Source organism: Erinaceus europaeus, chromosome 4, assembly GCF_950295315.1.
Source record: "Erinaceus europaeus chromosome 4, mEriEur2.1, whole genome shotgun sequence".
Classification (NCBI taxonomy): Eukaryota; Metazoa; Chordata; class Mammalia; order Eulipotyphla; family Erinaceidae; genus Erinaceus; species Erinaceus europaeus.
Genome location: NC_080165.1, coordinates 108090539 through 108117699, shown reverse-complemented (window position 1 = coordinate 108117699; position 27161 = coordinate 108090539). Strand labels below are relative to the sequence as shown.

General features: G+C 39.4%; 1 protein-coding gene across 1 annotated transcript in view; it reads left to right on the top strand.

Annotated features, from left to right (window-relative positions):
• The first annotated feature begins 21983 nt into the window (after window positions 1-21983).
• VTA1 (vesicle trafficking 1) overlaps window positions 21984-27161 on the top strand; it is a 51416-nt gene continuing 46238 nt past the window's right edge. The window contains exon 1 of the mRNA XM_007525867.3: window positions 21984-22145. Coding sequence (XP_007525929.1) covers window positions 22034-22145 — 112 coding nt within the window. The 5' untranslated portion in view covers window positions 21984-22033. The remainder of the gene's footprint in view (window positions 22146-27161) is intronic.

Sequence of the window (27161 nt, the reverse complement as noted above, 5' to 3'; positions counted from 1 at the left end):
TCAAATTCTCCCAGGAGTTCAGTCTCACTAGTCCTTGATAAGCAGAAACACTTGTTTTCACTGGTAACAGACATTACGAAAATAGACACCCCCAACAGATTAAGCAGAGTCAGGGAAAGAGAAGAGCGAGTGAAAACATATATAGGATCTGCATGTACTTTTATTTTTTTAATACTCATAATTTGGCCGTCGTGAAGGTTCTTTACATTGACGAAATAGAGACCCTTTTCTGTTCAAGGATTATTATGATACCAATTGTCTGCGCCCTGCATAACAATGACAAATGATATAAAAAATTATAGATTGCTTAAACTTTAAAGACAGAAGCAAAGTTCTTCTAGATGCTTTAATAACTCACATGCAGTCACTGTATGATGTCAGTGCTATTGTCATCCCAAGTGGAAAAAAAAAAAGAGCCAGAGATGATGAATAATTGCTTCAAAAATTACCCAAGTTGGTGGTGACAAGTTTCAGTATAACATTTCTGATTCCAGAAGCAAGATCCCCAGATACTATGTGTTCCTTTCTCTTTGAAGTGATACCAAATGAGGAGGTAATTCTACTTTAATTCAATTCTATACAGATCTTCGCATTGCTCAAGTTATTATTTGGCATGTATTATACTCAGCTAATTAATGCACTTCCTGGCATTTCCTATTCCCAGTAAGACAAACTTATGTATGGAATAAGGACCAAGCTCTGAAGCACATAAGTCAGTCTTACTGGGAATAGGAAATGCCAGGAAGTGAATTATGTACCCTCTCAAAACTCCTGTACTTTTCACAGGAAAAAATAAAAACCCATTATTTCTTACCCTTAATTCGCCATGTTTTGGGTGCTAACAGTAAAACTATAAATGTACTCACTCATATGCCCCACAAAGCACTTAATGACAACAAAATTTCACTTCCTCTCTATCACTACATGGTTTGACCTCAAACCGGTAATTTAGATGTTACTAAAATACTCTAAACTTCATATGCAAAATCACTCTATAACATCATATATTTATAGCGCTGTCAGAATTCACTGGTACAATCTATTTAAAATACTTAACATTAAACAAAAACTATACAATATGTATAGTAATACTATTATTCCTTTTTTTATAAGAGCTTTTTATTTTATTTATTAATATGACAGAGGTAAAAATTGAGAGGGATAGGGAGGACAGGGACGGAGAAAGATAAATCTGCAGTGCAGTTTCATACCTGTGAAGCTTCCACCCTGCAGGTAGGGATGTGGTTCCCTGAAAATTGCAATGTGTGCACTCAGCTTGGTGAACCACCACCAGGTCCCTGAGAAGTTTTTTTGTTTGCTTGTTTATTTTTGCTTTTGTTTTTTTATATGCTCTATCTTTTATCTTTTTTCTTTTACATCAGGAAGGAGGGGCTCAGTCACAGGCAAGGCCTAAGACTTTAGTTCTCACTTACTGATTTTAGTCCCCTCTAGAAAAAAAAAAAAAAAAACACCTATCCGTGATTCCTAGTTGCATTTTAAAACAGGGACAAATCTAAATACTAGTTTTTCCTCATTTCATGACACTGGTCATATGACAAATTATAAAATCACTACCAATGGTTAACCTCTTAACCCCCATGTCACTGGAACATAATTTCGTACTTTTAAAACATGGAGTCAAATTTTGTCATAGGTCTAGCTTTGGCCAATATTACATTAGCAACTGTGAAGCAAGATAAGACTTGAAAAGTTTTTGCATCGCTGGACATTTCCACTGTTGCTACCTTAGTAATCCCCACCATAGGAAGAAGCCTGGGGTTATAGCTAGAATATTAATAGATGCCTCCATCTCCCTGAAAGTCTTACAACCACCAGACATGTGAGCAAAAAAAAAAATCTAGATAATCCACTTTGAAAATTTCCCACTCTAGTTTCAGAGCTTGATAGAACAGAGATAAATTTAGAGGGAAAGGGGGTAGAGAGGAAGAAAGACAGAGAGATACTTACAGCACTGCCTCACTGCTCATGAAGCTTTCCCCCTGCAGGTGGGGACTGGGGTTTGAATCCAGGTCTTTGCACACTGTAATGTGTGCACTTAACAAGGTGCACCACCACCTGCTCTCCACCTACCCTACCCCCATTTCCTTCCTTTCTTTCTTCCTTTCTCTCTTCCTCCCTCATGCCCTCTTAATTATTCAGTCTACATTTGATATTATAAGCTGATATATTTTAAGATTTTTAAAAATTTCTTTATTGGGGATAAGTCAGAAAGATAAAGATGAGTATGGGATGATCCCACTCATCAACAGAAGCTGACTAAGAAGATCTGAAAGGGAAACTAAAAGCAGGACCTGATCAAATTGTAAGTAGGGCACCAAAGTAAAAACCCAGTGGTGAGGGGTAGGCATGTAGCTTCCTGGGCCAGTGGGGGGTGGGAGTGGGCGGGAGGGATGGGTCACAGTCCTTTGGTGGTGGGAATGGTGTTTATGTACACTCCTAGCAAAATGTAGACATATAAATCAGTAGTTAATTAATATGAGAGGGGGAAATCAATTGTATGTCTCAAAGTTTCTCAAAAGACAAACTGAATCTTTTTAATATATAGGCTATGTATTTGATATGCGGACTCTCTCAAAAGCCTAGACCAAGTAGATTAGAAGCTTCCAATAGCACAGCTATATACAAGATACTGGGTACTGTCCAGCAAACCATAACAAAGGGACTTTTCAAAGTTAACCCAATTAACAAATAATGTGATGATAATATTAACTATTGAGTGTCTTTTTGAACCCTAAGACAGCAGGAACCTCACATTTTCACTATAGAGCCCCCTACTTCCCCCAGTCCTGGAACTCTTGGATAGGGCCCACTTTCCCGTATGCATCTCCCAATCCAAACCATATATTTAAGATTTTTAAAGCAGTGAGTCTCCACATGAAAGCACTGAAGAAAATCCAATTTAGCTTTATGTAACAAAAAACTGATCTTATCTATTATATAACTAAAAATGTGTATGCAAACACACACACCACAAGAGATTTAGAGCCTTTAATGAGTTCAGGATACAGACTGCTGAAAATTTCTAACTAGTAAGAGAAAAATTATTTATTCATTGTTGTTTTCGATGGGTTAGGTTGTTTTCACCGGGCTGGTTTCATGGGTGGGTAACAGACGACCAGGGACTCATGGCTGGGTTGTACGCAGTATCTCTTTATTCATGCAGGACACAGCACAATCTAAGACGAGCTAAGCTGAACTCAAGGTAAGGTAAAACTCACAATGATGTCTTTATATATACTTGCCAAGTAGGGTGGAAACAGGATGTGACATAGAGAGGGTGGAGAGAAAAGTGACTGGTAAAAATCAGAGTGTGATGAGGGGGCAGATTAGGCGAGAATCCTATCACTGAACCACAAATGCCCTGGAGGGAGGGTGGAACTTGTTAACAGTGGTTATGTAAATAGAATGAAGTGGTTATGTAAATAGAATAGTGTTAAGCAGGGGGGATTTAAACCAAATGAAACAGAAGGGGTCTCATGCATACCAACAATTCATTGTCTTTATTTAGAATCATTGGCCCTTAGTGTTGGTGAATAGCAATCATAATAGTCTATTTTTTTGTAATTAAAGTACCCATTATTGCTTGCTCCCTATCTTCCCATATATACACACATCTGCAACATGATTTACAATTTAGGAATGGTAGTAATTCTTTATCAAATGCTAACATGTATGTTTTACCTTGTTGGGTCTACATATTCTTGTCTTCCCATAAATATTCTTAAGCGTTATGTTGGCCACAGTTGAGTTACTTGGAGACAACTGAACACTTGTGCTTCCTTTTAAACTGTTTTAGATGGGATGAGAGTGCAGCCTTTACTGACAGGCTAATTTTTCTCCATTATTAAAGCGAAAACCTCTAGAAGTGCTAGATTAGATGTTCCTGTGGTATTTTGGAAATATCATCTTTCCACCATTCTCACAGTCTTGAATTCCATTAACTTCAGTAAACTCACTGTTGACTATCTCAGCTCATTTGAGATGCTATAACAATGTGTCATAGATGGGCTGATTTACAAACAACAGAAACATTATAGTAGGAATTAAGATTTCCAGTGTAAAAGGTGGGAAGAGACACAAATATTCAGCTTATTACACTCACTTAAAACTGAACATGAGAAAATCTGAATATCATTGTATGTATATATTTTAATAACATTCTTACTAAGAACATGTAAAGCCCAGAAAATTTCATTGATAAAGTTCATCATATGTTTAAAGAAGGACTAATGCTTCTCATCTTTTAGAAATTAAGATGGATCATTTACAATTTTATTTAATTAAATCTACATAACTTTGATATAAAAAATCTTAGCAAAATTTACACACTAGCATATGTAATCTAGCAATACATATAGAAAAAGAACACATTTCCTAGTGGAGTTTATTGCAGGAATGAAAATGTTGCTGAAACATTTAGAAACCATTTAATGTAGTTCCAGTGAATAAATTAAATAAAGAAGAAAACACAGTTACCTAAATTTTTATGTAAAAATTAATTGATTAAATTTAATACCCATTTATTATGAAACAAGCAAAAAGTAAAACAAATTTCTCACTATAAAAGGTCTGAGCCATGGTGTACCTGGTTGAATGCACATGTCAGTGTGTGAGGCCCCAAGTTCAAGCCCCTTAACTCTACCTGCAAGTGTCTCTCCTTTCCTCTCTCCCCCTTCTGTCTTGATTTCTCTCTGAATCTATTTAATAAAGTACTTATTAAAAAGGGAACTATACAAATCAACAAAAAGCTCCAGAAAGACCTACAGACCACTAACTAGTGAAAGAATAAACAATTTCTCTTATTACTGGAAAAAAGAGAGATTGTGCTTTTACAATTCTGATTAACATTGAACTAGAGATCAATGAGATAAAAATATGCTAAATATTATTTTATTCATTAAATGCAGTATGACAAAAAGAAAAATGCATACAGATAAAAAAATCCATTCTAGACCATAGTTATGATCATATTTGTAGAAAATTCTAAGAAATGAACAAAAAGATGTTAGAATTAATAAATAAATTTCTATAAATTAATCAATAATTAAATAAATAATACATATTATCAAATAACTAAATTTAAGGATAAATTGTTAAGTAATTAATAATGCACAATCACATTGGGCATTTACCAGTAAGAATAACATTTATTTTTTTCAGAATAGCTCTTGTTTTTCAGATTACCAAAGAAAATAAAATACTAATTAATACTGGACTATAGAGACATTAACGTCAAGTTCAGATTGAGTTCACAGGCTCTGACATCAAAGTACATGACTTTTAATGTGTATTACTTATGATGCATACTCATATTCAGGCTATGATCTAATCATGTTACATAAATTCTGTGTGTTCCATTTTCCCATCTGTAAAATAATGAATACAGTATTACTTTCCTCGGAGAATTGTGGTAAAGATAGAACAAGTTGATACAAAGTCATTAGAAACATGCATGATGTGTAGCACAAGCTCAGTAAATACTAGCTAAATGTTATTACTTGGTTGTGGCAGAGGCAAAGTAAAAGAATTTCTTGATGGTCTTAATCTCTTATCCAGGAGTACAATTTATGACCAAGACAATCAAGGAAGAAAGAGTAGGGAAGTAGTACCATATCTGTGATTGTCCTCAGCCCTACAAGTGGCATTAATATTCCTGGAGAGTTTTTTAATTTTCTGACATATAGGATCCAGCTAATATCAATTAAATATGATTGTCTAGGGGTGGAGCCAGGACATGAGGCCTAGTTTATAAAAAAAACTTTCTATATTTTACTTGTAAATTATTTTTGAGTAAAAGAAATTGAGAGGGAAAGGGGATGTGGAGAGAGAAAGAGAGAAAAGGAAGAGATGGGTCTATAACTAGCAATGCTTGACCTCTTATGAAGCTCCTCTCTTTACATATGGCAGGGACCAGGGGTTTAAACCCAGGCCCTCGTGTACTGTAACTTTATTGGTTGTGCCACCCACTGGCTCTGAGGGTTTGTTTGCTTGTTTTTAACTATGAGGTGATCTTCAATGATAGAGTTGAGACTCTAAAATTAGTACAGAATGGCTATGGAGATTGCATACTGGATATGCAAAAAGACTTTAATTCCTGAGACACCAAAGGTCAAGGTTCAGTCCCCAGCACCGCATTATACCAGAAATGAGCAGGGCTCTGTTAAAATAATAAATGAATGAATAAATAAATAAATAAATAGAATAAATGAAGAATGAAATAAGATTTTAGCTATCTCACTCCAGCAGCATTTAAAAGTCAGGATAGTGAAGACAAAGACCCACATGGTTTCTGTTTAAACTGCTAAAACAAGATACCACAGATTGAGTTACTTATACTGTAAGTAGGCTTCTTAGCTTAATCACTGACTCTTGACCAAGAGATAAAGCAGGGTGTGGCAGAGATATTCCAGTGGTTATGCAAAGAGACTTTCATAGTCCCACTGCTACGCTACCAAGGTATAGGTCTTCTTCTGAGTTTCCTGGTTAGACCTCTGTTCCTTGGTGTCAGCCCAGGGCCTCCCTGCTGCTGCTCCAGATTCTGAGAGCAGTAGCAATGGAGACTCAGAGTTGCACTTGGTGAGTCTCAGGGGACGAGTCCTCTCCTCCCTTCAGCCTTCCCCTTCTTGGTGGAACAGACTGGAGGTGGTGTCTCGACTGATAAACTGCAGGACTGTTACCAGACACTTAATCTCTCCCTAGGCTCCTTTCTGTCCAACAGCCACACATGTTTGCACTCATCGGTGATTTTGTGGGTTCCTGAAGTCACTCTAGTCCTGTCTTGTTTTGGTCCCAGGTGGTCTCCTTTGGTATTCCTAGTTGAACCCAGATTGAGTAACTTATAAACAACAGAAATTTCTTACTGCTACAGAGTCTAAAAATTCTAGATCAGGGTGCTTACATGGTTACATATGGTGAAGGTTATCACCGAGGGAGCAATCTACTAATTAGTTTATCCTCATCCTCAAATGGTGAAAGGGCAAGCTTACTCTCTGAGATCACTTATAAAGGCATTAATTCCATTCATCAGGGCCTGCTTTCATAGCCATTCATCTTCCAAAAGGTCCCATAACCTAACACCATCACATTGGGCATTAAGTTTGAAAATATTAATGTTGGGGGAAACACAAATATTCAATCCATAGCACATTTTCTCAAATGTTATAAATGTGTTTCTGAGGTTCATGACAATATTTCTCATTCAGTTTCTTACTGGGTCAAAAAGTAAGAACCAGAGTGAGGTGATGGACTCTACGAACAGAAACAGAGTAAGAATGGCAAGGGGCAGGGGGCATAATATAACAATATAGAGCAGTTTCAGCAGGAGTTGGGGTCTGGGGCATGGAGAATTGATTAAATAATAGTAAAGGAAAATTAAAGCTTAAGATCTTGCTTCTTGAAGACAGTATGATTTGTTTTTTTATCTCACATAGAAATAGGGTAACAAAAAGAAAATGAAAAGCATCACAGCACTGCTCCAACACTGGAGAGGCTTCCTCTATGCATGATGTGCCCACATAGTGCTTTGGCTGGAACCTGAGTCTTCATTCATGTAAAGCGGGCACTCTATTGGGTGAGCTGTCTTCTGACCAAAAAAAGTTGTGCAATTTCAATGACTGATATAAAATTAACTGATATAAGATAAACTCTCAAAGATAAATAAGATAAATTAGTGTAAAATTTTGAAAGGTGGTTTTGTGAGGAGTGAAAAGAATTAGCCATTGATTATAGAAAGGAAAATTAATTCCTACAGTTGTATAAGCCAGCAACATTGAGCAAGAAATATACTAAAATGCCTTCTTTGTATACTGACAGTGTCAGAATATTGTACCAACTATCACTCTATAGAAATAAATGATCTACAGATTATCCATCCCTGAAGTATATGACATTCAGTTTAGAGTATGAGTTCAATTTAAGCTTAAAGAGTTTAGTGTTTAAATTGTAAAAATATCTGGTCATTTTACCTAATGTAAATAAAGAATGTAACTAAGAATGTAACTAACACATTTAAACACCTCATCTCTAGTATTACCTATGAATTGAATTAAGTTTCTAAGGTGAAAAATATTATATATATATATATATATAGCTTTTTTAAGTTTTCTTCCTCTCCCTTTCTTTCTTCCTTCCTTTCCTCCTTCCTTTCTTTCTTCCTTTCTATAAAGAACAAAAAAAAAAGAGAGAGAGAGAGAGAGAAAAGGTCACCAGGCATTGTAGAGTTGTGCAGGCACAGAACTTCAATGATAACCCTGGTGGTAACAAGAAGACAAGCAAAACCAAAAAAGGCTGTTCTTTTAGTTATCAAATGACCTAGCTTTCTTGTTAACAATACCCCTTAGAGGCAGTAGTAAAATAAGAGATTAAACAAGAAAAGGTAGCACATGGTTTACTGAGCTTTAATAATCATTTCATTCTTATAATAGAGTGCCTAGGCTTAGTTATATATTTAGTGCAGAAGTTCTTTTAGTGTGTACAACACTACTGAGTTTATTATATTTTTAGTGTATCTCAGACTCATTTTAGATCCTGATTTCCCAGTACAAAACTAAAGTAACATATATGCAATTTTTCACATAAATAACTCAGCACCTTATATTTCAAACAAGGTTCCCAACAAGGCACAATGTCCTATATTAAGTTCTTTGAAGTGTAAGTTAATTAAGGCAAAAATCAGTTGTTATAACCTTAAAACATTTTAGTTTTAGCAGCAATTCAAAGCCAGATTTATCACAAGTAGATTTGTTGCTGCTCACATGTATAATCATCAGGAAAATTAAAAATCAGTTTTAGTGTGACTATGAGTCATTGTGGTTTAGGCAATAAATTTCTGTAGAATGAAAGATCTATAAGTACTATTACTGTAAAAACTACATGTAGTGAAAACCCAGATTTAACACAGTCAAATTGAAAATGTTGGGCTTCTAATTCAGAATGTGATAATATGGAGTCATCAGAGGCAGGGAAGCTGATGATTCTGAATAAATAATATGATAATTTTTAGCCGCTTACGACTGTAGCTTTCAATGCATACAGTACTGAGAATCTCTAAACTAGATGCAATGGAAAGAGTTGCTGATTTCTAGTAAAAGCAGAGAAAGTCACCAGAGAATGAACCCCAGAATATTTTAATGAATCCAGCCTCATGGCTGGCCAGATATCCCAGGATTGTTAATGCAAACCAAGCTGCTTGCAGAATTGCTTCCAAAGGACTTCCTTTTGTGTTAATTCAAATGGGGAAAACTATGATCTCTCATAAACCATGGTAACATCTTTCCATTGGTGAATACTTATGGTAGGCTAGGTAATCTCCAAGACACTTGTTTTCTCATTTAATTCTCACAACCACTTTAGAAAAAGAAGCTACGAATGCTTAAACAGTGTATCCTAGCACAAAAAGTGAGTAGAGAGAGGCACAACTTCTACCCAAGCTGATCTCCAAGCTTTATGGACTTCTCTTATGTTGTTGTTGTGGTCAGGTGTTGGGCTGCACCGTGGAGAAGAGAGAGGAAGTCTAGAGCAAGTGTGTTGGATAGTATGCCAGCTCCCCCTGGCTTCTGCTTAACCATATGCCTATATAGGGATAGACTTAATCCCATTCAAAGCTTTGGTCTATTTACATAAATCACTTTTACATTTACATAAAGCACCACACTCCCTCCAGGGCATTGGTGTTTTAGTGGTAGAATTCTCACCTGCTCCACCCCCTCTCCTTGTCACACCCTGATCCTCTCCTTGTCACACCCTGATCTTCCACCAGTCACTTTTCGCTCCACCCTCTCTATATCACATCCTGTTTCCACCCTACTTAGTATAAAAACAGCTGCTCTTCTGATTAAAGACACTTGGAAATTGCTTTCCGGCTCTGAGAGTTCCAGAGTGTATCATCTGTGAAGTTAGTGCGGCACGAGTTCCTGATCCCTCTCCCACACAGCAGCCTAGATCGGCTCCAGTTGAGTTCTCTCCAACCCAGAGAGCACTAGCTTGGGAAGAAGTACCCTCAGGCTATCCTGGCATCTGGTGCCCAGAACAGGGACATGTAAGCAGCAGATTTACAAGAAGACATCCTAGATAAGTACACACCTTTTGGGTATCTGCAATATTGTGTTAAGGCGCTGTGATTTTTTTTCGTTCTTATTGTTTTCCTGAGATCTCTCCACCATGGAAAATCTTTTCCAAATTCTGCATTCTTTTTCCAGTATACAATTTTTATATATCTGGGACATTTTTCTCGGGGCTGCACCTTATATCCTGTTGATCATCATAGCAGCTTTTAAGGGATATATAGGGCAACCTCTCAAAAGGCTTAAGGACCTAGAGGCTGAGGTCCAAGAGATAAAGGAAGTGATCATAGAACTTAACCAGCACCTTAAAAACAAGAAGAAGCAAAGGCCTGTCATGATCCTGACCCACGCTAATTCCTCTGTATCTTGCCCTGAGGCCCCTATTTTGGCATCTTGCCCTGAGGCCCCTATTTTGGCAGACACGTGTCCGAATTCCCCTTTGGACTCCACAGCCACTTCTTCGGCCACCCCCATTTTGGCAGACATGTGTCCAGAACCTCCTGCTGCCTCCATGGCTGCTTCTTCGACCACCCCCAATTTGACAGACACATGTCCAAATTCTCCTGTAGCCTCCAAAACCACTTCTTCGGCAGCTTGTCCAGAAGCTTCCACTTCGGTGACTCCTCCTACCGCTACACACTTATCAGAGCAAGTCCACATATTCCGTTCAATGTCACCCCCAATAGACAAAAACCTCAGGCCTGGTATCCATATTCCATCACAGACATGAAGGAACTATGCCAGGCTATCAAGGATGACGGTATTCATGCACCATGGACCAGGTCCATTTTACAAGGGCTGCTTCAGAACCTTAATACCCCCCAAGATTGGAGGGATATAACTCACGCTGTGCTCCCAGGCCCCCTCTTCCTGCAATGGGAGGCATTCTTTCACGACAAATGTTTACAACAATCACAGAAAAATATTCAAAATCAGCCAGAGGGGAATGTTGATGCATTGTTAGGAACAGGCCAATTAGAAACAGGGATTCAACAGGCGGAAGCCAAGTTTCCACTAGGGTATTTTGATCAGGTATGCCTGTGTGCATTAAAAGCATGGGAGCGATTAACACCACCCATGGGAGCGGCCTCAGCCCCCATTCTCTCCCTTCAACAAGAACCTGATGAATCCCTCGCTAAATTCATTGCCAGGGTCCAGTCGAGTTTGGAAAGGAAGATTTATAATCCTGATGCTCATTTTCTCCTCCTGCGATCCATAGTCTGGGATGGAATGCTTCCGCATTTTCGACAGGCCTGTATCACTCTTAAAAATGAACACACAGATACTTGGATTATAGCTACACAGGATCTCAGATCAAGCTCTTTTCAAGGACCTATGTTACAGGCCTATGCAGCTACATTACATAAGCAAAAAGGGGCTTGCTTTCAGTGCGGTCGCCAAGGGCATTGGCGTAACCAATGTCCAGAAAATAGACCGCGACCCCGCCTCCAGTCAGGGCAACCCCGACTCCAGACAGGGAATCAGAGACCACGAATGCCTTGTCCCAGATGCCAGAAAGGATTTCACTGGAGGAGAGATTGTTGGTCAAGGTTCCATAGGAACGGCACGCCTCTGCCAAATGTAAACAGGGATTTAAACTAGGTGTGGACTTCCCTTAGCCCTGCCCCCAAGAGGGAAGGAAGCAGGTCGCCCGCTTGGTGCTGTGCCCTTCTTTCACAAACAGAAGCCCAGCTTGGGACCCAATCCATCGCTACACCCACCATGCCAAGTAACAATAACAGAGGGTGAGCAGAAGGAAGAACCTGCGGTATGTGGGAACTTCCAGCATAGAAATAACCAGCTGGAGCAAGAGAACAGCTCGAATTTGGAGCCTGAGATTTTATGGACCACCCCTGTTTTAGAAAGGGGTCGCCCAACTATGACAATAAAGATTGGTAATATTCCTTTTAAGTGTTTGATTGACACGGGAGCAGATAAGACAATATTAAGACAAGCAGAGGTTCCCCAGAGTTGGGAACTCCTCCCAGGACCATGCTTACATGGTGTTGGAGGATTGATTCAGGCATTCCGCATACGAGATTCCCTTGTGTGGGAAGATCCAGAAGGGACTACCGGATGTTTTCAGCCTTTAATAGCTGATATAAGCACCAATTTATTGGGAAGAGACTTGCTGGAATCTTTAGATGTAGTGATATCCTCAGAAACCTCTGCAGGACACCACACTCACTCCTGTGAGACTGCTAGACCTAACCAGCACCCCCAATACTAACTGCCACTGTTCGTAACAGAACTCCCCGCTTAGATTGGATTTCTAATGAGCCTGTCTGGGTGAAACAATGGCCTTTGCCTAGGGAGAAGCTAGAAATTTTAAAAGAACTCGTCCAAGAGCAGTTATCTTTGGGACACATTCGTCATTCTCAGAGCCCATGGAATATTCCAGTCTTTGTGATTAAAAAGCACTCAGGAAAATGGCGCCTCCTCCAAGATCTTTGTGCAGTTAATAAAACCATGGAGGTTTGGGGCTCCCCCCAAAGGGGTTTGCCTCTTGCTTCCGCAATTCCCACAGGAATTCCAATCATAGCTATTGATATACAGGACTGTTTTTTCTCTATTCCCTTACACCAACAAGATTGTAAACGTTTTGCTTTCTCTGTTCCTTCTATTAATAATGCCAGCCCTGCCGATAGATTTGAATGGGTGGTACTGCCCCAGGGCATGGCTAATAGTCCTACTATTTGTCAAGAGGCTGTTAAATCTGCCCTTTTTCCATATATTCATAAGGGCCTTAAGGTTTTTCATTATATGGATGACATGTTAATATGGGGAGAATTAGATACAGATCTCTCCGCCCTAAGTGATTTTCTAATCCCTGCCTTAAAGAGAAATGGACTTAATGTAGCTCCTGAGAAAATACAGCTAATTCCTCCAATATCTTTCTGAGGCTCAGAGATTTCCCTAACGCAGATTCGTCCTTTAAAACCTTGTGTTACTTTTCCTTCTAATCTCACTCTTGCTTCTTTACAAAGTTTTCTTGGAAATTTAAATTGGCTTAGGCAGTATCTTTATCTGCCTACGAGCTGCCTGCAACCACTGTTCGATCTGTTAAAAGGAAATAAACAGCCCTCCTCAAAGCGTGTGTTAACCCCCGAAGCCTCCTTGGCACTGGAAAAAGTTAACCAGGCTCTCCAGGACATGCACCTCATTCGGTTCTCCCTCTCCTCTCCAGTAAATCTTCTAATCTTTAACTCCACCCCACGGTAGTGGGGGCACTGTGGCAGAAACATGGCATTCTGGAATGGCTTCATACGCCATTAGGTGGAGCTCCAAGACTCCTTACCAAGATTGATGCCTTAGCATTTATGGTTCACCAAGGTAGAAACAGATTGGTTTAGGTCTTAGGAAGGGAACCAGATTCAATCATTCTTACCTTTTCTCTCACAGATACAGAATGGCTCATACGCCACCATTCTCGTTTTGCCATAAGTTTAATGGGTTTTCCAGCACAATTAGATAATCATTTTCCCTCTAATAATTTGATAGCTTCTTTACCTCTGTTGCCTCTACTAGTACCTAAACTTTTCTCTCGAGATCCCATCCCCTCTGCTCCTACAGTGTTCACTGATGGTTGAAAAAAGAGAGCTGCTGCCCTTATATATTATCCAGACCAGCAATACCCCAAACCTCTCTTTACTGAACTTCCTGATAATTCCCCTCAGTACAAAAAACTTTATGCTGTTTTCTTTGCATTAAAAGTTGTACCATAATCCTTCAACCTTTTTTTCTGACAGTGTGTATACTGTTAACATACTTCCATGGCTTGCTCGATCTTATGTAAGAATTGATGAGAACCCACTTTCTCCTCTTTTAATTCAAATTGCCTCTATGCTCTGTTCTCGAACCCAACCACTGTATGTTCAGCACCTTCGTTCCCACAGCCCTCTTCCTGGTCCCCTGTCTGAAGGAAATGCTGCAGCTGACCACCTTGCCTCCACAGGAATTCTCCTAGCCTCTGTCTCTAATCCTGCTGACTTTCATTCCCTAACCCATGTTAATCTTAAAGGTTCTCGAGCTCGATTTCCTGATATTCTTCTGCCACAGTTAAAATGTATTCTTGCTACATGTTCCTCCTGTGAATGTCTAATCAAAACACCTGCTATTCAAATTCTGGGGGTTAATCCTCGAGGTTTAAAAGCCAATGCTCTTTGGCAAATTGATGTTACCCACATACCAAACTTTGGCAAACAAAAATATGTGTTCGTCTCAGTTGATACCTTCTCTAAGTTTATGTGGGCTACAGCTCAGACTGGAGAAAACTCAAAAAAGCTTATAAGCCATATGCTCTCCTGTTTTGTTGTAATGGGATTACCCCTTCAACTTAAAATGGATTATGGACCTGCTTTTACCAGCAAATAATTTAAAGATTTTTGTTCCCTCTGGAACATTACTCATACTACAGGCATTCCGTATAATCCACAGGGACAAGGCATTGTTGAGAGGGCCCATCAAACTCTTGAGGCTCAATTAAATTTAAAAAAGGGGAAATGTACCCCCCCAATATCCAGCTGTCAAAAGCCTTAACTACATTAAATCTCTTTAATATTTACAAAAACTCAGACCAACCTCCTATTATTCTTCATTGGCAAACACCACCCACCCTCCAAGCTATTAAAGTCAAACGGAAAGACCCACTGGATAAAATCTAGAAAAGACCTGACCCCCTGTTGACTATGGGGAGGGGTTTCGTATGCATTTTTCCACAAAACTACTCCAAGCCTGTTTGGGTTCCTGCCCGTCATGTCCGGCAATACCCACATGATGGCGCTGATATCCCTGAAGAACAAGAAACACTACAAGTAGACTGGCTGCAAGAGGACTGGCTGCAGGATGCACCCCAGGATCCATAATACAGCATGGCAAAATCAAAAATATATATATATGATTCACAGAACTCTTCCCCCCCCCCAAATGTCTTATGCTATGACTGGCCAGTTGTGTTTTGTGAGTGAGTGAGTGAGTGAGTAAAAAAAAAAAAAATTGAGTGAGTTGAGTGACCAAAATTTTTGTACGATCCATTGTGCTTAGAGTACTCTGAAAGTTAACTGACTTTATATAAAATGGCTGGACGCAGCCATGGTTTCTAGAGACGTCCAGAAACAGTCCAAAAATTGTTTATTCCCCTTTTTGATTTCTTTTTAAGTCTTGATATAAATATGAAATGTTTAGTCTTAAACTGTATGAGTAAAGATGGTTCAACTATGACAGTAGATCTAAATTCGCATTTGAAATGATATGTCTTATTTACAAGTTTTTCTCCTCCTGTGTGTTATAAACTATATGTTTAATATGCATGTTTCAAGTTTGGTAAACATTAAGTTAACGGTTAAATTGTAACTTCGAACCTACATTCTTATGAGAAGAGGTTAAATCAATTCATTAAAGTAACTGAGTGTTTAAGGTAAAACTCTAAATATTCAATGTGACATTTCATCATCTCCTAAGTTAAAATACAAATCCTCTATACAGGACATTTTTGGAGGGCCCCCCAAAATGTCCTATAAACTATCTTGTGGAAATTAATCCACAACAAATTTGGCATCAATCTGATATTGTAAATGTACCAAAAAAAATTGTCACTAAAATGTGTTAACTCTAGTAACCTGAGTTTGCTTAAAAACCCAATGTAAAAATAGTTAAGAATCAATATATGTGACTTAAATTCAGTATGAAAATTTTGCTATATAGAGACTGCTACATGAGGTCACATAAGATGGCCTTTACACAAAATTATAAAGATACCTAAACCAATTATAATCATTGAGTTATCAATTGTAGTAAACTTCTAATTTGTTACAAAGTTTTTTCATAAGTAATTGACTACAGCTATGACAAGCCTTCGCATAAAGAAGCATCTGCTCATATAGAATCCCCAAAAATCCATCTTGGACCCCTGACCTCTGACATCACCCACAATTACAGTCATCCCCCGAAACCCATGATGTGACCTGACACGATCTAGAGAACCTGATTCACAGACTCCAAAAGACAAGACTTTCCTACTGCCTTTCTCTCAACCATCGGTGTCTACTCTTCCTGCTTCTATTTCGCCCATCATTTTTTGGCGGTTCCAGGTCACTCTCTACAGAGAAGAAAAGTTCCAGTGGCTGTCCTCCTCCATCAAGATAGACGTGTGGCATTTATTTCCTGGCCGTTGACATTGGACTGATGCTTCTATAGAACTTGCTGGACACTCCCTTTATACTGCTGAACTTCTTGAAGAATGACTGTAGCAGTTCATAGAACTTTCCGCCAGCTGACTCGGGATTTTGCAATGCCAGATCACCCCTCTAGCCCCTCGGCTTATCAGGCCCCCACTCCTCCACCCATCAGGCTCACTCTGTCTCTTGCTACTCTTACTTATCCCTCCCTGTCTTGTGCTAGTTCTTTTTGAAGACACTTACATGCTATCATTCTGCTTTCTTCCCAACAGGTTTCTGTTCACCCCTACACTGCTATTCCCCTGACAGAGATGAAGCCTTTTACAGACATTGACCCAGTTATATATGGCCATTAAGTAAGAGGAAGATGTTGGGGAATTGTGAGGATATGGTTGAGCTTGGAAGGGCTTGAGCCTGAGGGGTGTGTCAATCCTGTTAGTCTCTCTCTCTACGGAGAGGTTGAGCAAGGAGGGACAGTAGAACCCCAAAAAGTGTGCCTCTTATCAGTCTCCCTGCCTCACAAAGTGCCCCACACTCCTGATACTATGGTAAATAGTTAAAAAGAAAGGGGGAGATGTTGGATAGTATGCCAGTTCCCCCTGGCTTCTGCTTAACCATATGCCTATATAGGGATAGATTTAATCCCATTCAAAGCTTTGGTTTATTTACATAAATCACTTTTACATTTACATAAAGCACCACACTCCCTCCAGGGCATTGGTGTTTTAGTGGTAGAATTCTCACCTGCTCCACCCCCTCTCCTTGTCACACCCTGATCCTCTCCTTGTCACACCCTGATCTTCCACCAGTCACTTTTCGCTCCACCCTCTCTATATCACATTCTGTTTCCACCCGACTTAGAGAGTATAAAAACAGCTTCTCTTCTGATTAAAGACACTTGGAAATTGCTTTCTGACTCCTAGAGTTCCAGAGTGTATCGCCTGTGAAGTTAGTGCGGCACGAGTTCCTTATCCCTCTCCCACACAGCAGCCTAGATCGGCTCCAGTTGAGTTCTCTCCAACCCAGAGAGCACTAGCTCAGGAAGAAGTACCCTTAGGCTATCCCGGCACAAGTGGGGTACACAAATCTTTATTATAGGATGGGGGGTGGCTCAGGCCACATGGAGTTAGCCGACAATGGCCGTCCCCACTACCTGACCACGGGGCAAGAGAAGTGAGAGAGATCTGAGAGAGAGCCAAAGGGGCCAAAAGAGAGAGAGGGGGATCCAAGAGCCCAGAGAGAGCGAGGGGGGGTTAGGGGGCTTTTAATGGGCAACAACCAGGGGTGACGTGTGGGGCCAGGATTGGTTGAAGGGGGCACTTCTAGGATTTCGCGGGGCATGGTAAAACCTGGGGCGGAGACTGCATCAGAATAATTCCTCAGCATCATCTCCTCCTTTCCCTTTATATCTAAATGGACACAGTAAAGAAAAATGGAACAGAGCAGGCTTAAATGTTATTAAAGAGTGCTGTGCTCAGGTGGGAAGATGTAGGACTTTCTGTGGAGGAGGGAAGGCTTAAATGGCTGCCAACCTTATGAGATTTATGCATCCTCCTGTGCTCAACCCCTCTTTAGAGAGAGAGAGAGAGACTTACCTGGAGGGACTCATCTCATAGGTTTAAGCGCAGCCTGCTCAACCATCTCTTCACAATATCTCTACATCTTTTCTATCTTTCTATCTAGTAATAGCATAAGATGGTTCAAAGTCTGTAAAAGACTATCATGGGGCAGAAACCCTTTGGGCATAAACCTTAATGATATAACAAAACAGGAAGGGACAAGTAGGGGAGTAGTAAAAGCCAGTGTGAAGTGAAGAGAAGGATTGGTTTGTAAAGGAATGTTCCCTGCTTGGGGGGTAATGGGCAAGGGTACATAATGAGGGGGAGGCGGGAGGGCATGACCCACCAAACAGAGGGGCTATTTGGCATTGTATAGTCCTCAAGGCAACAGTCTGTAAAGTCTGTGAACTACTCAGGATCAGTCTATGAAAAACCAGCAGCGTGAAAGGAAATAAGCTGCTTTAAAATTGTGTAAAATGTCTATAGGGTATGCCAGCAAGTCTGATACAAGTCTCAGTCCAAAGTAGATGGCTAGGGGAAGAGTTGGCAAGGGATGAGACGCTGCATGAGGGAGGTCAGCCACTGGAATTCTGCTTTTCTGTAGATAGCCAGCTGGAACCGCCAACACGTGACAGGCAAATCAGAAGCAGGAACGGCAAGCAGGCATTAAGAAAGTTCTGTCTTTGGAGTCTGTGTATCAGGTTCTTCAGATCGCGTTAAGTGACATCTAGGGTTTCGGGAGTTGTGCCACTGTAGTCGTGCCATCTAGTGGGTGACGTCTGGGTGTTCAGGGGTTCAGATGGTTTTTCCGGGATTCCTGTGAAAGAAACACAAACAATCTGCTTCTCGTGGTTAATTTGAACTTGTAACAAGTTATAGGTTTGTTATAGTTGATACCTTGATGATTATAATTGGTTTAAATCTCTTTATGATTTTATTTAAAGGTCTTCTAATGTGACCTCCTGTAGCAGTCTCTGCCGCAGGATCTTGAGACCAATTTTAGCTAAAATATGTATTTTAAACAGACTCAAATTGCTTAGAGAGTTAACGCATTTTCGTGACAATGATTTTAATGTTTACAGTGCCAGATTGATGCCAGATCTGTTGTGGATTAATTTCCACAAGATAGTTTACAGGGCACCTTTGGAGGCCCTCCAAGGGTGTCCTATATATAAAATTTATATATTTTAGTTTTGGGAATGTATAGTCATGTTAAACATTTAGACTTTTACCTTAAATAGTTAGTTACCTTAGCAAATTAATTTTTACCTTGTCTGGTAATAATGTAGCTGTAGGGTTATACTTTTGAGTGTTACCAAACTTAAGACATACCCATAAACATTTAGTTATAACACACTGGAGGAAAAAGAACTTTTGTTATAAAAACATATCATTTTAAAAATAAATTTGTCTGTCATTAGTCACACAGTTTAAGACTAAACACTTACATATATATACCAAAAACTATATATAAAAATCAAAAGAGGGAGAAAAACAAAAATTTTTTAATGTTTCTACGCATCTCCAGAAACTTTGGCTGCATCCAGCATTTTTATATAAAGCCAATTACCTTTTAGAGTACTCCAAGCAGATGGGTCATGCAAAAAAAAAATTTTTTGTCATTCAACACACTCACTCACAAAACACAACTGGCTAGTTATAACAGAAGACATTCAGGGAAAGGGTAGGAGAGAGGTCTCTGTGAGCCAGATTTTGTAGGTACTGCCATGTCGTATTACGGGTCCTGGGATGTATCCTGCATCTGGTCCTCTTGTAGTATTTCTTGTTCTTCAGGGATAACAGAGCCATCCTGCGGGTATTGTCGGACATGGTGGGCAGGAACCCAGACAGGTTTAGAGAAACTTTGAGGGAAAACGCATGCAAAACCCCTTCCCATGGTCAATAGGGGGTCAGGCCCTTTCCAAATTTTATCGAGTGGGTCTCTCCATTTGACCTTAATTGATGGGAGGGTACATGGTGTTTGCCAGTGAAGAATGATAGGAGGTAGGTCTGAATTATTGTAAATATTAAAGAGATTTAACGTAGTTAAGGGTTTTGCTAGCTGGATATTCGGGGTGTACATCCCTCCTTTAATTTTATTTAATTGAGCCTTAAGGGTTTGATGGGCCTCTCGACAATGTCTTGTCCCTGTGGATTATAGGGAATTCCTGTGCTATGAGTAATATTCCAGAGGGAACAAAAATCTTTAAATTGTTTGCTGGTAAATGCCGGTCCATGGTCAGTTTTCCGTTGAAGAGGTAAGCCCATCACAGCAAAATAGGAGAGCATATGGCTTTTAAGCTTTTTATAGCTTTCTCCTGTCTGAGCTGTAGCCCACATAAATTTAGAAAAGGCATCAATTGAGACAAACACATATTTTTGTTTGCCAAAGTTTTGTATGTGGATGACATCAATTTGCCAAATAGCATTAGCTTTTAAACCTTGGGGGTTAACCCCAAGGGTCTGGATAGCAGGTGTCTTTATGAGACTTGCACAAGAAGAGCATGTAGCTAGGATATGTTTTAACTGTGGTACAGGAACATCAGGAAATCAAGCTTGAAGGCCTTTAAGATTAACATGGGTTAGAGAATGAAAATTAGCAGGATCAGAGACAGAGACTGGGAAAGTTCCTGTGGAGGCAAGGCGGTCAACTGCAGCATTCCCTTCGGACAGGGAACCAGGAAGAGGGCTGTGGGAACGAAGGTGTTGAATATACAGTGGTTGGGTTCGAGAACAGAGCATAGAGGTGATTTGAATCAAGAGAGGGGAAAGTGGGTTGTCATTAATTTTCACATAAGAACGAGCAAGCCATGGAAGTAAGTTAACGGTGTACACACTGTTAGAAAAAAGTTTGAAGGATTCTGGTACAGCTTTTAATGCAAGGAAAACAGCATAAAGTTCTTTGTACTGAGGGGAATTCTCAGGAAGCTCAGTAAAGAGAAGTTTAGGAGATTATTTGTCTGGGTAATATATAAGGGCAGCAGCTCCCTTTTTTCCACCATCAGTAAAGATTGTAGGAGCAGAGGGAATGGGATCCCAAGAGAAAAGTTTAGGTGCTAGTAGAGGCAGAAGAGGTAAAGAAGCTATCAATTTATTAGAAGGAAAATGGTTATCTATTTGTTCTGGAAACCCCACAAAGCTTATGGCAAAGCGGGAATGATGGTGTATAAGCCACTCTCTATCTGTGAGAGAAAAGGGCAGAATAATTAAATCTGGTTCTTTCCCTAAGACCTGCAACATCACTCTTACAGTCCAATTTTTCTTGTATACTCTTTCCTTTCCTTCTTTCCTGTCTTTATATTTCTATTACCCATTTTCCCACTATAATTTCCCCCATATGCTTTATGTGTCTCCTGTATAGATGCCTGGTATAACCTCCTGTTACCTATTAGTTATTATGTCGATTGTCAGTTAACAATTAAAAAAGTCACTGGGTTCAAGGCACTGATGCCCCTTCAAGCAAGTATGACAAATTAAAGGACAATTTATTTCTCCTTACAGATATAGGTATTCTCTCATTATTTTTCCAAGCCTGCTTTAGTTTGCATATTCATTTTCTCGTCATTTATCAATTTGTTACAATTTTTATTTTAAGAGGCACCAAATCTTTTTTTATCTGTAGTTTACGTTTTCCCAAGTTGATTCAGTTGCCTTATGTTTTTAAGCAACATAGGTTAAGAATGAAGAAACATATGAAAGAAATAGAGAAAGAATGGAAGAAAAGAGAAGGAACGAATATAGAATGTTCACATTAAAGATTTGTCACTTTCCAAAAAAAAAAAAGAAATAAAAACCCACATATGTTTCTGGGTGACAGAAGCTTCTAAGGACATCATTAAAAAAATCTGAGAAACAGAAAGAAATAATTCCTAAATTAGGCAAGTCACCCTATCTGCAACAAACTACCCTCAAACTAACCTTCCTTTAGTCACATAAAAAGAGTAAAACCTAACCAACTAGGAAAGAAAAGAAAAACAAAAACTCTACTCATCTCCCAGGAGCACTACTGGAGTTAACAGCAACACACATGGTCTGTAATCACCAGGAACCAAACATACTAAGTTTGTCCCTGTTGGGAACCCGTAATTCACTTGCTGTCGCCAGGCAACAGGAGAATGGGCGGAGCTTGCCATGCGCAATCTGGCCTCTGACCCTGCTAGGAGGAGCGGAAGTATAGGTGGCGGGCGAGTAGGAAGTGGTGTTTCCTCTGGTAGACATGGCGGCTTTTGCTCCGCTGCCCCCGCTCCCCCCGCAGTTTAAGAGCATACAACATCATCTGAGGACAGCTCAGGAACATGACAAGCGGGACCCTGTGGTGGCCTATTACTGTGAGTTTTTCTGAGTTGCTGCGCCTTTCCTTTGAGGCCCATAGGCCAGTTCTTATTTCCTGGGCCGGGCCCCGCCCCCTGACGGTACCCTGAGCTTTGACCTCTGGAGGCCTTGAGAACGCCCAGCGGCCCCGCCTGTCGGGGTTACACATCCCCCCGCCCAGTATGGCGGGCAGGGCTCCAGAAACTCCTCTGTCCAGGCTGACTTCACGGGCCAACTCGGGCACTGCTCCAACGTTTCCTTTTTGTATCTACACACTTGTCTCTAGAGACTGCCGAAAATAATCTGTGTGGTTAAGTTATGTGTTTGGATTAAAACCAAAATGTTAAGTGCCCTAGAGATTGTAGTGATAGGGACAAAATCCTTTGTTAAATTTAGTAATAGTGTAGGTTAATTAGGACCAAGGCCAGTTTATTGAGAAAACTGATAAATAATGGAACCGCCTATAAAACAAGCACTGGGATTTGACCATCCATCCTGCATTCAAACTGCTGTCTCCCACCAATGACAGTTTTTAGTCTTCGGCTTAAATAATCTAGTTTGAAACACTTTGTAGCCATAACTTTTACTTAGACTGTTATGCATAGCATCTGCAGTTGATGGAAAACTGATTATGTTTACTATATTTTCTTTAGATTGAAGAAAGCAGTTCCAGTAATTTTATGTCCCATATATCAGTTCTACTGTAAATGAAATAAGCAACTTGGAGCTAAAACTTTCAAGATACTCAAGAACTGAGAAGCTCAGTGTAATATTTCCTATTGTGTACAATATAAAGTTTAGTTAAAAATTGGTCCACTACATTGCTGTTCTACTCAAAAGTATACTCTGCTCTATTTTTCAAACGTGCAAGATACTTTCAAACCTCCAGTGAAATGCAGGTTTCATTTTCTTAGGATAGCTACCCTTTTTCTCCACTTTGCAAAATCCTCCTTATTTAAGATTTATTTATTTAAGTGTTATTTTAAACTTGTTCTTCAGGTTCTTTAATCTGGGATAGTCTATTAAGAATGTAGTCATTGAACTTCTACATATTTTAAGCATATATTGACACTGTGGTTCTCCCATATACTGTAGCTTATATCCAGTGGGCTGAGGGAAGTAAACAATAGGTAGAATATAATATATAAACTACTAGAAGGTTATGAAGAAAATATAAAGTAGGGAAAGAGAATCAAGAGTACCCAAAGAGGTGATTACAGAAAGGATTTCACTTTCAAAGTGATTAAGGAACTCTCCATTAAATTCACATCTGAACACAAAGGCTTGAAAGAAATAACAGGCAGACATCTCCATGGAAGGAATTGCAAGTATAAAAGGGTAAAGGATATTCTCCATGGAAGGAATTGCAAGTATAAAAGTCCCAGTGTAGTGCCTGCTTGAAGGAGAAGGAGTGTGTAAAACAAGGAGAAATGTGTGATAGGGACAGATATATATTATTGTTGTTAAATAGAAATGAAATTACAACCCTTATTGTTTAAATGTGGCCATTTGTGAGCTCTATATTATGTTTCTTTGTGACTACCCAGAGACCCATTATTTCCCTTCCCCCCTTTTTGTTTCATTCTAAACCTGACCTACTTTCCTTTATTTAAAGATAAAAAATAAAGGTTCTCACTTGATATTCCCCTAAAACTGCAGTTTCAGTGTGTCTGTTTAACTTAATAGATAAGTTCAAAATAGTTGTCTTTAGTTGTCTACGAATCCTTCTCTCAGAATCTTTTCAGCCTATTGTAGTATGTTTGTCATGCTACTGATTTACTGAAATGCTCTAAAATTATGAACATGCCTTTTTATTATCAAATCCAGATTACACTTAAAATATCTTCATTTTGAAACATCTTCATGTTGAAAATTTATATGTGTAGTTTAAGGAATACTATATATTATTAGACCTTTAAATTTCTTGCTGTTTTAGTGGGTGTGATGTCTCATTGAAGTGAAATTTGCAATTCACTGACTCTCAGTGAAGTTGAACATCTTTTCATATGTTAATTAACAATTTGTGAATCCCTTTTTATTGCTTTTGACCACTTCTCTGTTTATCCCTTTTCAACAAAACATTTACAAGTTTTTTGTTATATACATTATAAATATCTTCTCCAGGTTTGTAGTTTGATTTTCAGTTTCTGCAAGTCTTTGATGTTCAGAAGTTCTTAATTTTAAAATGTAGGCATTTATTTAGTTCTTCCTTAGGAATCTGCATTTAAATTTTCTAGACCTTGATTTATTTTGTGGAGTTTGTTTCAGATTTTGACCGCTCTTTTTTAGATGGGTGACATCTGTTCCTTCTGGAAAATTACCTACTGTTCAAGGATTGCTTCTCCCTTTTGTTGAAAGTTTCAGTAGCATATTTGTGCTTCATTTTGTCTAATGTCTTTTATTTATTTATTCCCTTTTGTTGCCCTTGTTTTATTGTTGTAGTTATTGTTGTCATTGTTGGATAGGAGAGAGAGGAATGGAAAGAGGAGGGGAAGACAGAGAGTGGGAGAGAAAGACACTTGCAGACCTGCTTCAGGGCTTGTGAAGGGACTCCCCTGCAGGTGGGGAGCCAGGGGCTCAAACCTGTATCCTTACTCTGGTCCTTGTGCTTTGCTTCACTTGCGCTTAACCCGCCACACTACTTCCCGACTCCCCATTTTGTCTAATTTCTTTAGGTATGTTCACTTTCATATTTCCGATTGTTGAACAATTATTGTATTTGTTAAAATCCTCTAACTTGTTCTCTTTGTTTTCACGTTTGAATCTGCTTAACAGCATCTGATAGTCTTTTTTATTACATTAAAAAACATGTCTTTAAATGTTTTATATATATTTGTATTGTCTGTAACTCAGCTGCTGTATTTGTGGGTTTGATTCTGCTTCATCAGTGAACTCACATGGTGACTTCTTATGCTTTGTGTTCTACACATACAAACTCTCTGAACTTGGGTTGCAAGTAATTTTACAGGATTCAATTCCATAATTCTCAACTTCCATATATTTATTTCCTGACAAAGCTGCTTTGTTAGAGTAGCAAAGAAATAAGCTGCTTCACTTTTACCACATCCTGTAGATAATCGTCCCCCTACAGTAAAGAAGTCATGCTTTCATGAAACGTGGGTATTTTATCCAGAGAGTTGCAATGGGGTTGTTTGGGTCCTAGGTCATATGCCAGAGGGTGTGGAATTATCAGCTCTGTACACAAATAGAAGGACCACAATGAAGAAATATGTGTCTCTTAGTCTTATATTTATTAAGAGTAATGTGAGTAATGTTTCATATTAAAAACTGGGCTGCAGTGCAGTCTTCAGATTCCCAAAATGGTAAGAGTTTTCATGAAATGACGTGTCATTCCTGAGAAAAGAGCAAAGGAGATGCTAAATTCTCCTCATCCAATTGGTTATCAGTTTAAAAGTAGAATTCAAACATGAAGTAGTAGATACAGTTGCATGCCTTAACATTTGCTACAGTTAGAAAAATTAAATCATATATTTATGAAAAAATAAGCTTCTGTTGGCTGATTAGTTGGTTATTAACTATTGGCATCTTGCTCCCATGTGATGCTGGAGTCTCAAGCTTGCGTCATTGAGCATAGTAAAGTGTGCACTCGTTTGGTTTTATAAGTAGGCAAACTTTTCCAGACTGGCTATATATACCATTTTATATTACCATTATGAGTGATAGTTTCTTTGCATTCCTGCCTGCATTTAGTTTTGTACATTTTTTTTTTAGTCATTCTAATAGGTGTGGTGCTAAAATGATTTTAATATTTTTATTTGTATTTATTTTGGATCAAGACAAAACCTGAGAGGAAAGGGAGAAGTAGAGGGTAAGAAAGAGACACTTGTAGGGGTGGTGGTGGCCCACCTGATTAACCACACATAGTACTATATAAGGATTCCCATAAAGGCCCTGGGTTCGAGCTTCTGCTCCCTACCTGCCTCAGGAACACTTCACAAGGTGAAGCAGATATGCAGGTGTCTTCCTTTCTCTCTCCCTACCTACCCTGGTTAATTACTCCCTGTCATATCAAATAAGAAGAAGGAAGGAAGCAAGGAAGGAAGGAAGGAAGACAGGCCCAGAAGCAGTGGATTTGTAGTGCTGGTACCTAGCCCCAGCAATAACCCTTGTGTCAAGTAAAGCAGAATAAGAAAGAGACACTTGCAGCACTTTCGGGATATCTCTCTCCCTCTCCGGCGGGGTGGTCTCCAGGGGAAAGGTAACGGGCTGGTTCTTTCTCGCTCACAACAGGGGTGACATGAAGTAAAAGACACCAGGGGACTCTTAGCGTGCCTAGAATCTGAGTCCTTAGAATCCCAGAATCCTAGAGTCCGTTTATTAGCAAAATTGGCATGAGTTAAATAGAAAAGCAATGGAGGTAATTATTGTTGAAATATGACAGAAATTACAGGTTTCTTAACAGTCAGCATGCCCCTAAGGTAGGGGGCTGGTATGACAGGAATTGATGAGATACAAGACAGTTATTTTCCATGACACAAGCAACTTAATTATCCAAAGGTATTTGAGAGAAGCATAGGGGTTAAACCGGTAGGGTGAGACAGAAAGAAGATGAATATCAAAAGCCATATAGTTTGGAATTTCTCTTGTCTGGGGTCTGAGGTGTGTGATGAAATGTGTGATAAGCTGTGTTCTTCTGTGATCAGAAGGTGACTTTGAATAAGTGAATCTGCGGCCATGTGGCCTACAGTTAATGGAGGGAAGTACTGGGGTATCTGTGGGCCTGAGAGTCAAGAAGGAAAGAACCAAGTCTGAGTTTCCCCCCTTATACTCACCTCGGTTGAGAGAGACTTACCAAGAGGTTATCTTCTCAGACCTCCATCCAAAGATGGGGGTGGTTCTCCCTAAGCTCTATCAGGCTTACACATGTTCCCAACACAGCACTGTTTCACCACTTTTGAAGTCCCTCTCCCCCACCCCCATAGAAACTGGGAGCTTGAACCTAGGTCCTTGCACACTAAAATCCTGGGTATGCCAACATCCATTCCCTATCTAGTTTTAATTTTTATTTTCTT